Here is a 14317-nt window from a genome sequence, read left to right as displayed (position 1 = left end):
CCGTATCTCTAGTTTTAATATCTCCTGGGACTGCAGACCTACTAATTCATGTGTGTGACTCATACATGAATGTCTTCTTCAGATTTATACCTAGTGAACACAGATAGACCTCAAGCTCAATATGACCATATTTGAACTTAGGAAACTCCCCTCCCAACTGATCCTGTTTAATTTTATTTCCATTTTGATTCATTGTACCTGCACATGGTTGTATAGAGGCTTCCCAGGTGGCCCTAGTGGTAAAGAACCCACCTGCTGATGCAGGAGACATGAGACAAGGGTTTGATTCCTGGGTCAGGAAGATTCCCCATGGAGGGCCTCATGGCAGCCAACTCCAGTATTCTTGCCTGAAGAATCCCATGGATAGAGGAGCCTGGCGAGCTGCAGTCTATGGGGCTGCAAAGTGTCGGACACGACTGACGCATGGTTAGAATGCATGCACACACATGGTTGTATAAGCCAGAGACCAGAAGGCATCCTGAACATTTCCCTCTTTTTCTCCTACGAGATCAAATTCATTGCTAAGTCTCGTTCATTTTAGCTCCTAATGTCTGCTATCCACAGTGCCACCCTTGCCTTAGTGCTTCGCCTCTTTCCTGACTGTTTCCTGACTATACCTCTGTTTCCTCCTGTATATGTTGATTCCCATTCCTAATATTCTCCAAACTGTAGCCAGAGACTTCTCAAATCCAAAGCTGTTTTCAAAACTAAATGTTATCCTTTCACACTTAACTGTTCACCACCTTCCCTGAATTCCTCTTTATCCTTCAACATGCATACAAAATTTACCATGGCCTGTAAAACCTACAGAGATGTGGCTCACCCATCTTTGCAACCTCTTCTCATATCACACTACCCTGTGATTTTTGCTTTCCATGCATTAGCCTTTATTACACTTCTTTGTCACAAAATGTTCTTTTTTGCCACAGGATCTTTACACATGCTTTATCTTACCCTGAAAGGCCTTCTTCCTCTTTCACTTAGTTATGTCAGTGTATCTTCATGTCTCAGCTCCGGTGCGACTTCTGTAGGGAATCTTTTCATCAACCCCAAAGACTAGCTTACTTCTTACTGCATCTTCTGATAGCATCGTGTGCTTTTCCTTGATTGAGTTTTCATAGTTGTAATTTCATCTTTATTTGTGTGACCATTTAAACTATATATGTATTCCGCACTAAATTCTGTAAAAATCGTGACTGTTTGTTTTTTACTTACTGTTGTGTCTCCGTCGCTTTGCACCTTGAAATCAGCCAGCAAATATTAGTTTACTGAATGAGTGGATTAAGGAACAAATGAGTTATTGTAGTATTGTTCCAGACAGTACCACTTTAAATGGTATATTTAACTCTTTTCAAACCTTTGATCTGAGTGGTAAAGCTCAATGATGGGAAAAATGCTCTATTGAGGAGGTGGCTTCTAGTAACCTCAGGAGTGAACATCTGGGGAGGAGGACAAAAGAGAACTTTGGTCTCCCAGCAGCTGCTGTCAGGCTGTTCCATAGCACTGAAGAAAAAGGCTTAGAGAACTTGTACTCTGATGAGATGCCAAGCTTTGACATAGAGCCAACAGTCAGGGGAGAAGTAATGAGAGATTTTTGAACACCAAAGCTCTTACATGGCTGTTCCACAGTGTGGATGGACAAGCAGCTGGATCTTTGAAAAGATTTTCAGAGAAAAAGCCATGTTTGTGGAGCAGTTATTAAAAGAAGTGAAAGTGTCAGATGAGCTGGGTACTTGATGTAGCTAGATATTTCTTCATATCTTTCTTTTTCTATTGTGGCTTGAATGTATTATATAAAAAAGAATATAGCAATGGAGCCAGCAATGAGAGGATGCTGCTGCTGCTGCTGCTGCTGCTGCTGCTGCAAAGTCGCTTCGGTCGTGTCCGACTCTGTGCGACCCCACAGACGGCAGCCCACCAGGCTCCGCCGTCCCTGGGATTCTCCAGGCAAGAACACTGGAGTGGGTTGTCATTTCCTTCTCCAATGCATGAAAGTGAAAAGTGAAAGTGAAGTCGCTCAGTCGTGTCCGATTCTTATCGACCCCGTGGACTGCAGCCCACCAGGCTCCTCCGTCCATGGGATTTTCCAGGCAAGAGCACTGGAGTGGGGTGCCATTGCCTTCTCCGAATGAGAGGATAAAAGACAACTATAGGTTTTCGGATTAGTCAGGCAGGTTTGCAGACTTGTATAGTTTTGTAATTTTGGAAAGTTAAACAGCTTGTATCTTTGTGAGGAAATTGAGACATAAATACAATACGATCATATCGATCCACTTGAAAACAGGGTGCGATACCATGGTCTACTCCTCACATCTTGCAACATCTTCTTCCCTTAGCTCCTGAGGTATTCCCATGACAGAGTCATGAAGATTTAATTAGCTAGATGCCTACACAGCACCCACGTCATAAGTGCTTACTGAACAGTCATTCAGTGCTGCTGTGTTAGGAAAGAACCACGTTTCAGAAAGTGGCAGATCTTATCAGTTATCCAAACATGTTAAAAGCCAACTCGAAGTGTGATAAAGTAGAAAGAATATTGAACTGCTTTCTTGTGGGGTCTCATATCAGAAATGTGATGTCAGAAGAGACCTTTCTTGAACTCCTCTAATAAGGTATTTATCTGATAGACAAGGAGCAATAATAGTTAAAGGACCCCAGAGAGGTAACTTCTGGTCCTCGAAAGGGATGGTTGAGTGATTCAGTAGGATCCAATGTCTTTGTGCTTCAGGAACTAGAATAGCACTTCTAGGGGAGTCCAAAAGTAATCGTTCGCATGAAGTATTGTTTTTAAAATTAAAATTAGATTTCACATGTTTTTTAGAAATAAAATACACTAACTTGTGTAACTCTAAAGTGTGGAGCTGGGGCAATGAATTTGGGGCACCATTATATCTTTGGATGATTTTTGAGAAATAGGGTCATCCCAACTGAAAAAGTTTAATTTACTGAAATCAAGAAATAATTCAGGTCCTTACAGGTCATACACCTGTTCTTTAAGTTGTGTACCCATTATTGTAGATATCATCAGCTCTGAAAAAATGAGACTCTAAGCATAGCCATCTACCTCAGTGGACAAAGTTATTAAAAATCAAAGCAAATCCTACATATGAATGTGCAGGTGAACCCTGTCTTATTTCTATTTATTGAATCATCTGTAACTATAAAGATCATAGAGACTTGGCTATACCCATTATATAGATTAAAATGTATGCAAGCGTTTTTAATGTTATAAGTACATATAATTTGTACATTCATGATTAAAATGATGCAGAAAATATTTTGGATTTTTTTTATCTCCTCAAGCTTTTTTCCCAGGTACTAAAGAGAAAGATGGATGAAATAAAGAGAAAGATGATAGAACTGCTCTAAATATTTGTTTTAACTTATTTTCCTAGAATGATTTGGAAGGATTAGTTTTGGAAAGGCAAAAGTAGAATGGTAATACAGCTTTTCCTTCTCTGCTTTCATTTTCCTACTTTAGGGTTTTTACTCTTGGTTTCTCTTTAGTTATGCCCTTGCCTTTGTTCTCTGAATCATTTAACTTATGGTCTCTGGTATAAATTTGACCCAGTAATCCATGACAGGAACCATCTGGTCAAAATCAGTCCCTAGATACCTTAAATAACATGGCTCCAATTTGGGAATCAGCCTTGAGACCACAAACCTGAGTTTGGGTCAAAAACATGGTATCCTCAATCAAGGAAGTTGAATAGAGCCAAACGTCCTCAAGGCTGAAATTACAACGTACACACCAAATACCAACCAGGTTGAATGAAAGGAACATAGTAGTAGAATAACCATGGATTTTAAAGTCAGAAAAACCTGGGTTCAAAGTCCAGTTGCCATGTTTATTAGCTAAATGACCTTGCTCTATTTTCTCAGTATTCCTGAAACAAACACTGAGATAAATCCTAAGTGTCCCCATGTATGTCTTATTTCCTGTTGTTGTTCAGTCGCTCAGTTGTGTCCAACTCTCTGCAACCCCACGGACTGCAGCACACCAGGCCTCCCTTTCCTTCACTAAATCTCAGAGTTTGCTCAAGCTCATGTGCATTGAGCTGATAATGCATCCAACCATCTCATCCTCTGTCGCCCCCTTCTCCTCTTGTCCTTAATCAATCCCAACATCCGAGTCTTTTCCAGTGAGTCAGCTCTTCATATCAGGTGGCTAAAGTATTGGAACTCAGCTTCCATATCAGTCCTTCTAATAGTATTCGGGACTGATTTCCTTTAGGATTAACTGTTTTGATCTCCTTGCTGTCCAAGGGACACTCAAGAGTCTGCTCCAGCACCACAGTTTGAAAGCATCAATTCTTTAGTGCTCAGCCTTCTTTATGGTCCAACTCTCACATCCGTACATGACACCTGATGTCTTATTTTACATTTCCCCAAGGAGCAGTCCTTGAGATAAGGATTGAGGTGGGAATAGTTTATTTTCTAAGTGGAAGAAACACTCGATGGGAGTAGATGAGACAAAGAGAGAAAGACAGCAAATCAAGAGCATAGGAGTAACTGGAACTTAAACCTTCTGGGGAAATTCTTGGAGCCAGTGTGAAAGGCATCTCGCAGAGTTATTCTGCCAAAGGAACAAGGATGCTGAGGAATTTGTTAGAAACTTTCATCAGTCATTGGCTGAAGGCTACTCTGGAGGTGTTAATCTTCTGGCACTTCCAACCTGCCTTGCTGGAACGTAGAGAAATGCAGATTCTGACAGCATAAGGCAGGTCAGTGTCAACTGAGTGGGAAGGGCAAGAGGACATGTGGACACTGACATTTGACCTAACCCTTGTACCACTGGAATCCACTACTCATTATTTAAGTTCTCCGGACCTTGTCGTTGATTCTTCAAGGTGTGATGGCTGGTGGAAAAAAAACCAGAAGGCAGTTCAATATTCTTTCTACTTTATCACACTTCGAGTTGGCTTTTAACCTGTTTGGATAACTGATAAGATCTGCCACTTTCTGAAACGTAGTTCTTTCCTAACACAGCAGCACTGAATGACATGCTTGAGTTAATGGGACAAGCTAGCGTGTCCCCGGCTGTCATTATTCCTGAGTCTGCAAGTTCTCAAAATCATTACATTGCTCTACCACTTATCCTGGCTTCCCCTCTGCCTCGGTCATCCCACCTGTTGAGTGTGTTGCCTACCTAGCACAGACGCTGAGGCCCTCCTCCTTGAGATGCCAAACCATGACTACCATTCCCTGATCAGAATGTGGTTACTTCGGCCACCTACTTATGCTTGTGAGCAGTCATAAGAGCATCATCTCTTGACTCCCTGGTGAATCCCTTGACTTACAAATATACTCCTCCCTGCTCCGCATGTGCAGTAGTGACTCTAGCTCCTCAGTGATAGTCAGAGTTATCACCTTACCGGTATAGTGGCTCCTTTCTTTGCCTGCTAGACTACTGGCATGGGAATCCAAAAATAACTAGATGATGGCAGGCATAACATTACGTTTAGTAGAATTCTTCATGGTCCCCTGGTAGAGTTTGCATTCCCCAACTCACTCTACCATAGACACCAGGACCTCCACTTCCCGAGACACTGTGGGGAGTTATGGAAATGGAAAACATAAATTCCCAGTGGATAATCAGGAGCTCTGGTGAGAAGGTGGCTTCTAGTATCCTTCAGAGAGAACTCTCACCCGTGGCTCCTGGATTCATGTAGTTTATCTCTTAGGGACGTGGAACCATGTAATGGCTGTTCATTTAAAGTAAATATCTAGTCTTGAAAAACAGCACCCAACACCACTTGGTTTTATCCCAAGCTGTGTGTTTCAGAATCCGTTCCAGTGTTGCCCTCTTCTGACAGCTTCTGCATGTTTTGTATATAATAGGGGGAGTAACCTCCAAGGTCATGTGACCTGAACAGTGAGGCTGCTTGTGTTGTGGTCTGACTTTACTACAGAGTCTTTTCTTATCCTGTGCTCCATGCACAACTGTGGTTGAAAGTCAAGCCATTGTTCACTTATACGTCTAACATTTTTAAACTTTCTACTGCAGTGTGAACACATGCTAAAAAATTGCCGAAATTGCAAGTGAAATACTTGACGTACTGTGCATAGTCACTCGGTCATGTCCAACTCTTCGCGACCCCGTGGACTGTAACCCGCCAGGCTCCCCCATCTATGGGGCTTCTCCAGGCAAGAATACTGGAGTGGGTTGCCATGCCAGCCTCCAGGGGATCTTCCCAACCCAGGGATCGAACTCAGGTCTCTTGCAATGCAGGCAGATTCTTTACCATCTGAGCCACCAGGGAAGCCCAAGAATGCTGTAGTTGGTAGCCTATCCCTGCTCCAAACTACTTGATACATTTTCATAAAATAAACACACTCAAATACAACCAAGATTTTTCATAGCGATTCCATAATAATAATTTGTTAGTTTCATAAACGGGTAATTTTTGAGCCCCTTTATTGCCTGGATTTGAAAGAGTTCTTAGGCCTCTTCATGCCCAGGAATGCAGCACTGTTTAGAGTATAAGCCTGATATAACCCAACCATAAATTTGTCCTGTCTGCTAATGTAGGGTTTATGAGTTCCAGTGGATTTATCAATTCTGTTCTCTTCTTTGTATTATAGTGGAATTCAACATGTACATATTTGATACATATATAAAAAAATTTCCTTTTCTGTCATTTTCTGTGAGGCTCATCTCACTTTCACAGCTCCACCAGCTCAGAGGATGAGGGAACATATGCTTCTCCATATGCCCAGTGCAGACTCCTCAATGCATTTATTACTCGGAGCTCAGTGACTGAGGAATGTTTGTAATCTTTTATTTTTTTCTTATAGTGAGTCACTCTACTGTACATTTCAAAATCTGTGATAAGTGGAAAGATCCAAGAACTGAGGTACATTTCAACAAACAGCTTCCCATCTGGTAAATGAGAGGTTTTATTTATAACCAGGTATTCGGATACCACTGTATGAAATAACAGACATTCAAATTATTTTGCCTTATTCCGTGTCTGAACAGCCTGAGCAAAAACCATAAGCCTCCCTACTGCAGCCAGGTCAGGAAACTCGTCTGCCCTAAAACTCCTTAACAGGTCCAAAGTCTCCGCCTTGGCTCCTCCATGAGCTGGCCCCTGTCTCCTTCTTCAAATTGTCTCTCAATTATCCCCTTCCTTTTCTAAACTCCATCAGACTGGATATCCAGTTCATTAAATGTATCCTTAAAGTCAGCACTCAACTCAAGCAAAACAGATAGGTAGAAAATGTTCAAAAACTAAGTCAGTATTAATACACAACTTACAATTAGCGGTTTTTCATCTACCAAGCAAGTTTCTTGAAGTCAGCACTTGGGGTTTAGGATGGAAACAAGGAAAGCCATTGGGAGGATATGCTTCAATATTTCAGCCCAAGGGGCTCACCAAGTGTTTTCTTCCCTTGGTGCCTCATTTGGAATGACTGCAAGAACCAGCCCAACCTGGGAATACCCAAGGGAATTCAGAGCTGCTGAACTGCCAGGCTTGCTTCATCTGGTCTGAGAGCTAAATAACTCCCTGCTTTTCTCTTTATTGCCCATCCAGGGCACAGGTTTTCCTAGCTAACACTGCCTCACCAGTTACTGGGGCGTTTCTGTGACTTGAGTTAATGTTATCAGAGTCTCACATGGGAAGCCTGAGCTGGTCCAAAGATCAGGTGATTTTGTGCCTTGTAAGGTTGTGAGACGTTCCGAATGCCCAGCCGAGTCAAGGGGGAGATGTTTTGAAATTTCATTTTATATCTTTAAATGCTCTCACTTTTGTTTAAAATAGCTATTTGGCAATGCATCCTCTCTCTCTCTCTTTTTTTTAAGAGTTTGTCTATTTATGAGCAGATGAGTCAATCAGCTCATCAACATTTACAGAGCCCTTTAACACGCTTAGTTCTTTGGTAGGAGCTTTGGGGTATAAACTAAGTCTGCCCATGAGGCTTGGATCTGAGTGGAGAGATAAAGCCTTTATTGATGAAATAATAAAGTGCTAAAATCTGTATGCTCTGCTACCCGTGCCCCAAAAAGCACTGCCTTCCACAGAGGTTCTCAAACCCTGGTATGCTTCAGAAGCTCCTGGAGAAGGCTTGTTAAAGCACAGATTTCTGGGGCCCATTCCCAGAATTTCTCGTGGGATGAGACCTGGGAAATTGCATTTCTCACAAGTCCCCAGGTGATGATGATGTTTTTGGTCCAGGGCCCAGGCTTTGGAAAACCCTTGGTCTAGACCATGTGGGTGGTCCACCGTGTAGTACATTTTGTCTTGAAATGATGCCACAAATCATCTCTCAGCAGTTTTCTTTGTTCTGCTTTCTTCCACCTAAAGCATACATGCAGTTCTGTCAGTCCCACCTTGGTGTTGCTCTTTCCTTTCCACTGCCCCCCTCCTTATTCCCACCATCCTTGTGGCCACGGTCAGATTGAGTTTGGTCATTTCCTGCACTTTGTTGTTGTTCGGTTGATAAGTCATGTCTGACTCTTTTACGATCCCATGGACTGTAGCCTGCCAGGCTCCTCTGTCCATGGGATTTCCCAAGCAAGAATACTGGAGTGGGTAAGCCGATCTGAGGTGCTATGGCCTTTAACCAATCTAAACCTTGAGACTTTAGAAGGAAAAAGTGAATAATGTTACCAGTTTTTAGTTTCTACCTCATTTCCTTATCTCCAGATTCATTGGTAAACTATTGTGGTGATTTGGGGGACCTGATTTTAATTTTCTATTCAATGCAGATGATAGTTTCCCAAGTAGAAACTTATTTGCTTTGGAATTACTTCTCTTTGATAAACTGATTACCCAGGGGACATTCCCTGGTGGTCCAGTGGTTACGACTTCACCTTCCCATGCAGGAGTTGCAGGTTTGATCCCTGGTGGGTGAGCTAAGATCCCACATGCCTTACTGCCACAACACTAAAACATAAAACAGAAGCAACGTTGCAATAAATTCAATAAAGACTTTAATAATGGTCCACGTCAAAAAAAAAAATCTTAAAAAAAAAAAAACCAACTGATTACCCAAGTAGGTAGCAGTGTGACTTTTAAGAGTTGTTCTGATAATTGCCTGTTGACTTATGGCTTTTACATATTAACAAATTAGATTATGGTTGACCTCTGACAGAAGCTTTGAATTCCTTTCATTTTATCAGCAATCATAGTACATGGCAAATTAGCAGCTAAAACATACTGTAACATCTTTCCGTGAATAATGAAAGAAGTTCATAGCACATAGTAGGCACTCATGTGTTTGTTGAATGAACAAATAAATGCTTTCAAAAATTCATAAATCATTTTTATTTTGCTCCACAACATTAAAACATAGTTCTGTGAAATGTAGGCATGGTTATTTTGTATCAGCTTTAAAATTGGCAGGCTACCAAATGTTAATTTGCTTTTAGCTAGTAGAGATTAAATGTAATTCCTTCCCTGAGCAACCCTGAAGTAAGCAAGCTTGAAAGCATTTTCACAGTAATCTGGGAGGAATTGACATTTAAAGGAGTTAGCATTACATCTGTACTTTAAAGCTATTAATTTCATAGATAAATTAACTTCATTACTCTATCTTTATCTTGCATTTTGAAAGGACTCCATCAGCTGGACGACTGACAGCCGAGGGTCAACTGAAACTGCTCTTATCCCAGCCAGGTTGTAATTGGAACCTGCTTCTGGAAACCCTACTGCATCACGATGGTCTTTTACTAAGAATCTTGCTAAAGAGCTCAAGTGAGTATTTGTAGTTTTGAGAATGTCCTGAAAAAACTGAGTCATTGTTCAAGTTGAATGGAATGTTTTTTCCTACTTGAATGTTGGCAGGGGAGTGACACCAACTGTGTTATACCGATAGGCAGTGGGGTTAGCAGCAGGAAAAATATTGAATCACTTTATAAACCTATTGGAAAGGTTTTCTTTCAGGGATAGTCTGAATGAGGGAAAACAATATTTTTATATGATACTGTTCTATCATAACTATCATAATATAAGAGATGTATCAATATTGGGGGTTTGAAACGCTTGAGAACATATTACGGGAACACAGTTACATGTCCACAACAGAAGTCTCAATTAGACCTGAGATAGAGAGGTTAAGATTGTTTTTGAATCACATTAAGCAGTTCAGTGGATCATGAAAAATGCTTATGTAACTCATGAACAAGCAAGCATGGCTTACCTACATGTCCACTGGGGCATGGAGAAGTAGTCGTGAGAAAATTATGAATGGAAATTGAGAAGTAATGGAAGCCCATACTTCTCTTAATTAGACTTTCCTTTCTCCCCTGTAAGCACTATCTTAGAAGATGGTAAGCAATGTTATGCCAATCTAACCTTATATCCTACTGTTCTCCTGCTACATCTGTAAAGAGTTTTCTAACCATCTTTACATACCCCTACACATTTCTTCTGCTCTATACTACACAGATAGCCAGATTAATTTTATCAATCATTAGTTTCAGTATAGTCTTCCCTATTCAAAATCTTTTTTTCTCTAGTCCCCTATCACTTACAGGAACAAATCCCTATCCTTTGGCCATTCAAATATGACCCCGGGCTAGTTTTGTAACCCATTTCCCCATGTTCCCTGGAGTGTGCACGTGCACACACACTCACACATATTCCAGTCATTGTCCACAAAACCCCATGCACATGCTTCTTCCAGGGTTCCCTGGAGGTTCTGGTAAGGAATCAGCCTGCCTTGCAAGAGACCACCTGCAATGCAGGTGATGCCAGTTGGATCTCTGGGTCCGGAAGGTGCCCTGGAGAAGGAAATGGCAACTCACTGCAGTATTCTCGCCTGGGGAATCCCATGGACAGAGGTGCCTGGAGGGCTACAGTCCATGGGTCACAAGAGCCGGACACGACTGAGTGACTAAATCACCACCACCGCCACGTGTTCCTTCCACACTTTGCTCACCCATTTTTCCAACTTGAAAGACCCACCTAACCTCTACCAGTAGGCAAGGGCCTGTTAAGCTCTGGATCTCTGAACACTCTCTCACACTGATCTCTCCCTCCCTTGAACTTCACAGTGTCTGTTATGGCGGTTACTGCTCATCGCTTACTCTGACTTATATTGTCATTATATTTGTATGTTAACGAGGCAAAAGTTACCAGGCCCTACCAGCTTGTTGTGTACAAAATGAGGTTCATAGCATACCCTTCCAGATTGTTCCAGTTATTTCTGGAATATTTGGTTTCTCAGATCTGCCCAGGACCAGTTCCCCATAGTTTTCTCTTCTGCTCGCCTTGAGGCTTGTTTCCCAAAAACCACAAAGGGGAGGTGCCCTATGGCTGAGCCCTTTGCTTCTCTCCTGGTGCTCCCAAATCCAGAAATCTTGTGGTGCTAAAGGGCACTGTGAGGCCTCCAGCCTCACCGTGTTCCAAGCAGAGGTTTGGAGATTACCTCTCCTCCAACCCTGAATCTGACTTTATTCTCTGAGCCCCCGAGCAGTTCTGTGTGGGCCTTAAATCTCACAAAGTTCTACTGAAAGCAGGGTCTTTAGCTTCAGTATCTTGAGCTCCACTCTCCTAAAGGGAAAACAGGTGCTAGGGAAATTAATTGGTCAAAACAGCCAACATATATTGTTCACTTGTTAGCTGTCAGGCACTCTTCAGGGCACCTCACATTTACTCTCTAATCTGACTCTTAAAACCCTATAAAGTATGTATAATTATTTTTATCATGTTAAAAATAGCGTTAGAGTTTAAGATAATGTTATTTGCCAAGATAAGTTGAGAAGTAGTGGGTCACCCGGGATTCTGAACCCAACCTGCCACTTTCCTTCCCCTACAATTCTATACAAATATTCTTGCAGATTAAATCCTAGAATGGGCCACGGGTATCTAGAAGAACTGTCCGCTTTCCGGTTGAATCAGTCAGGACACCCCGATGCACATGCATGTAACTGCTCTTTCCAGCTAGGTAGTCAGTGGTGATCACAGATTTTTTATTTTTATATTTTCCTCAAGATAGCATGGTGCTTTTTATGGAAAAATTGCCGTGATTGGTCAGTGATCAGTTGGGATATAAAATATGGAGTTTCACTTAAACTTTATAATCTGAGGTTTCAAATAAGGAGACTACTCAACATGAATAGTATCTGACATGGCTGGAGAGTTACTCTAATGTTAATATGATCAATGAAGGTCATGGACATGGTCCTAGAAGGGAAATAGTCTCTTCTTAATAGAGTTATATAGTTCACCTAGAAAAGCAATTGTGATAAGACATTGGGCTATTCTAATATAGCCACTAAGTACAGTGATAGCAATTGTGGTTAAGTGAATAACCATGTTTTCTTGCAAAAGAATTCTACATTTATATTACATCTACCTTTTGTATATATAACATGATACTGTTTTTGAGGGACTTAAAAGTTATCAGTGGTACCGTACGTAGCTCCTTCAGTTCTGGTTCTTATGGAGTACAGAAGTGTATTTACTCAGCCTGCTAAAATATCTTACCAGTTTTTGCAAAGGTTGTTATGTTTGATCTTAGGTGCTTTGGTATTGTCTTGTATTAATTTTATTAGCTACTTCATAACCATAAGGGTGCAGTGACAGAATTTACTGATCAATTGATTGACTGACTTATTAAACTCCATTAGAAACCTTGTCACTTTAAGTTAGAAACAATATGCTCAGGTAATTTTATAAACTAGACTAAGATCAAAATTATTATGCACCTAAAAACACATATGTAATATTTTTCAGAGATTTTCTTTTCATTGAATACCATTTGGTAATTGAGAAGTTTGCTCATATCTTTAGGAAAGCAAAGAGTAAAATGTTCTGATTAGGTGTTTCAAGCAACATACCTTTTGGCCTGTTTATAGGAGACTTTTTGTTTATGAATAGTGTCTTTTTAGTCTAAGTGATAAAATTTAACTTTTTAAAAATTGGCTCAGGAACAAGAATGGAGATTATAAATACACATTTTTATTGTATGTGTTTTAAAAACAAGATTCACTTTATCCAATAAGCAATTATTAAATTCTTTTAGGTACAGACTTATTTTTTGATAGACAATCATATATTATAAATACTAAAATATAACAGGTTTATATCTGTAGCTTTCAGTCTTGCTTTCTGAAAATGAGCAAGTGGTGGATGTGACAGGTGATGGAAGTAAAGTCCAATGCAATAAAAAACAGTATTGCCTAGGAACCTGGAATGTTAGGTCCATGAATCAAGGTAAATTGGAAGTGGTCAAACAGGAGATGGCAAGAGTGATCATTGACATTTTAGGAATCAGTGAACTACAATGGACTGAAATGGGCGAATTTAATTCAGATGACCATTGTATCTACTACTGTGCGCAAGAATCCCTTAGAAGAAATGGAGTAGCCCTCAGTCAATGAATGCGTCTAAAACACAGTACTTGGGGGCAGTCTCAAAAATGACAGAATGATCTCTGTTTGTTTCTAGTGATCTCTGTATAGTGCCATTCAATATAACAGTAATCCAAATCTATGCCCCAACTACTAATGCCAAAAAGCTGAAGTTGAATGGTTCTATGAAGACCTACAAGACCTTCTAGAACTAACACCAAAAAAAGGATGTCCTTTTAATCAGAGGGGACTGGAATACAAAGGTAGGAAATCAAGAGATACCCGGAGTAATAGGAGAGTTTGGCCTTGGAGTACAAAATGAAGCAGGGCAAAGGCTAACAGTTTTGCCAAGAGAACACATTGGTTATAACAAACATCCTATTCCAACAACAAAAGAGACGACTCTACACTTGGACATCACCAGATAGTCAATATCAAAATCAGATTGATTATATTCTTTGCAGCCGAAGATAGAGAAGCTCCATATAGTCAGCAAAAATAAGACCAGGAGCTGACTGTGGCTCAGATCATGAACTCCTAATGGCAAAATTGAGACTGAAATTGAAGAAAGTAGGGAAAACCACTAGACCATTCAGGTATGACCTAAATCAAATCCCTTATGTTTATACACTGAAAGTGACAAATAGATTCAAGGGATTAGATCTGATAAACAGAATGCCTGAAGAACTATGGACGGAGGTTCATGTCATTGTACAGGAGACATTGATCAAGACCATCCTGAAGAAAAAGAAATGCAAAAAGGCAAAATGGTTGTCTGAGGAGGCCTTACAAGTAGCTGAGGAAAGAAGAGAAGCTAAAGGCAAAGGAGCAAAGGAAAGATATACCCATTTGAATGCAGAGTTCCAAAGAATAGCAAGGAAATATAAGAAAGCCTTCCTCAGCAATCAATGCAAAGAAATAGTCGAAAGCATTAGAATGGAGAAAACTAGAGATCTCTTCAAGGAAATTAGAGATACCAAGGGAACATTTCATGTAAAGATGGGCACAATAAAG

General features: G+C 40.6%; 1 protein-coding gene across 6 annotated transcripts in view; it reads left to right on the top strand.

Annotated features, from left to right (window-relative positions):
• KIAA0825 (KIAA0825 ortholog) overlaps positions 1-14317 on the top strand; it is a 410996-nt gene that overhangs the window by 156414 nt on the left and 240265 nt on the right. For all 6 annotated transcript variants that reach the window (XM_065936747.1, XM_065936741.1, XM_065936733.1 and 3 more), the window contains one exon: positions 9562-9701. In XM_065936747.1, the coding sequence (XP_065792819.1) occupies positions 9562-9701 (140 nt within the window). The remainder of the gene's footprint in view (positions 1-9561; positions 9702-14317) is intronic.

Source organism: Muntiacus reevesi, chromosome 1 (assembly GCF_963930625.1).
Source record: "Muntiacus reevesi chromosome 1, mMunRee1.1, whole genome shotgun sequence".
In the NCBI taxonomy this organism is placed as follows: domain Eukaryota; kingdom Metazoa; phylum Chordata; class Mammalia; order Artiodactyla; family Cervidae; genus Muntiacus; species Muntiacus reevesi.
Note: the sequence above shows the minus strand (reverse complement) of the source record. Positions and strands in the feature narration are given on the sequence as shown.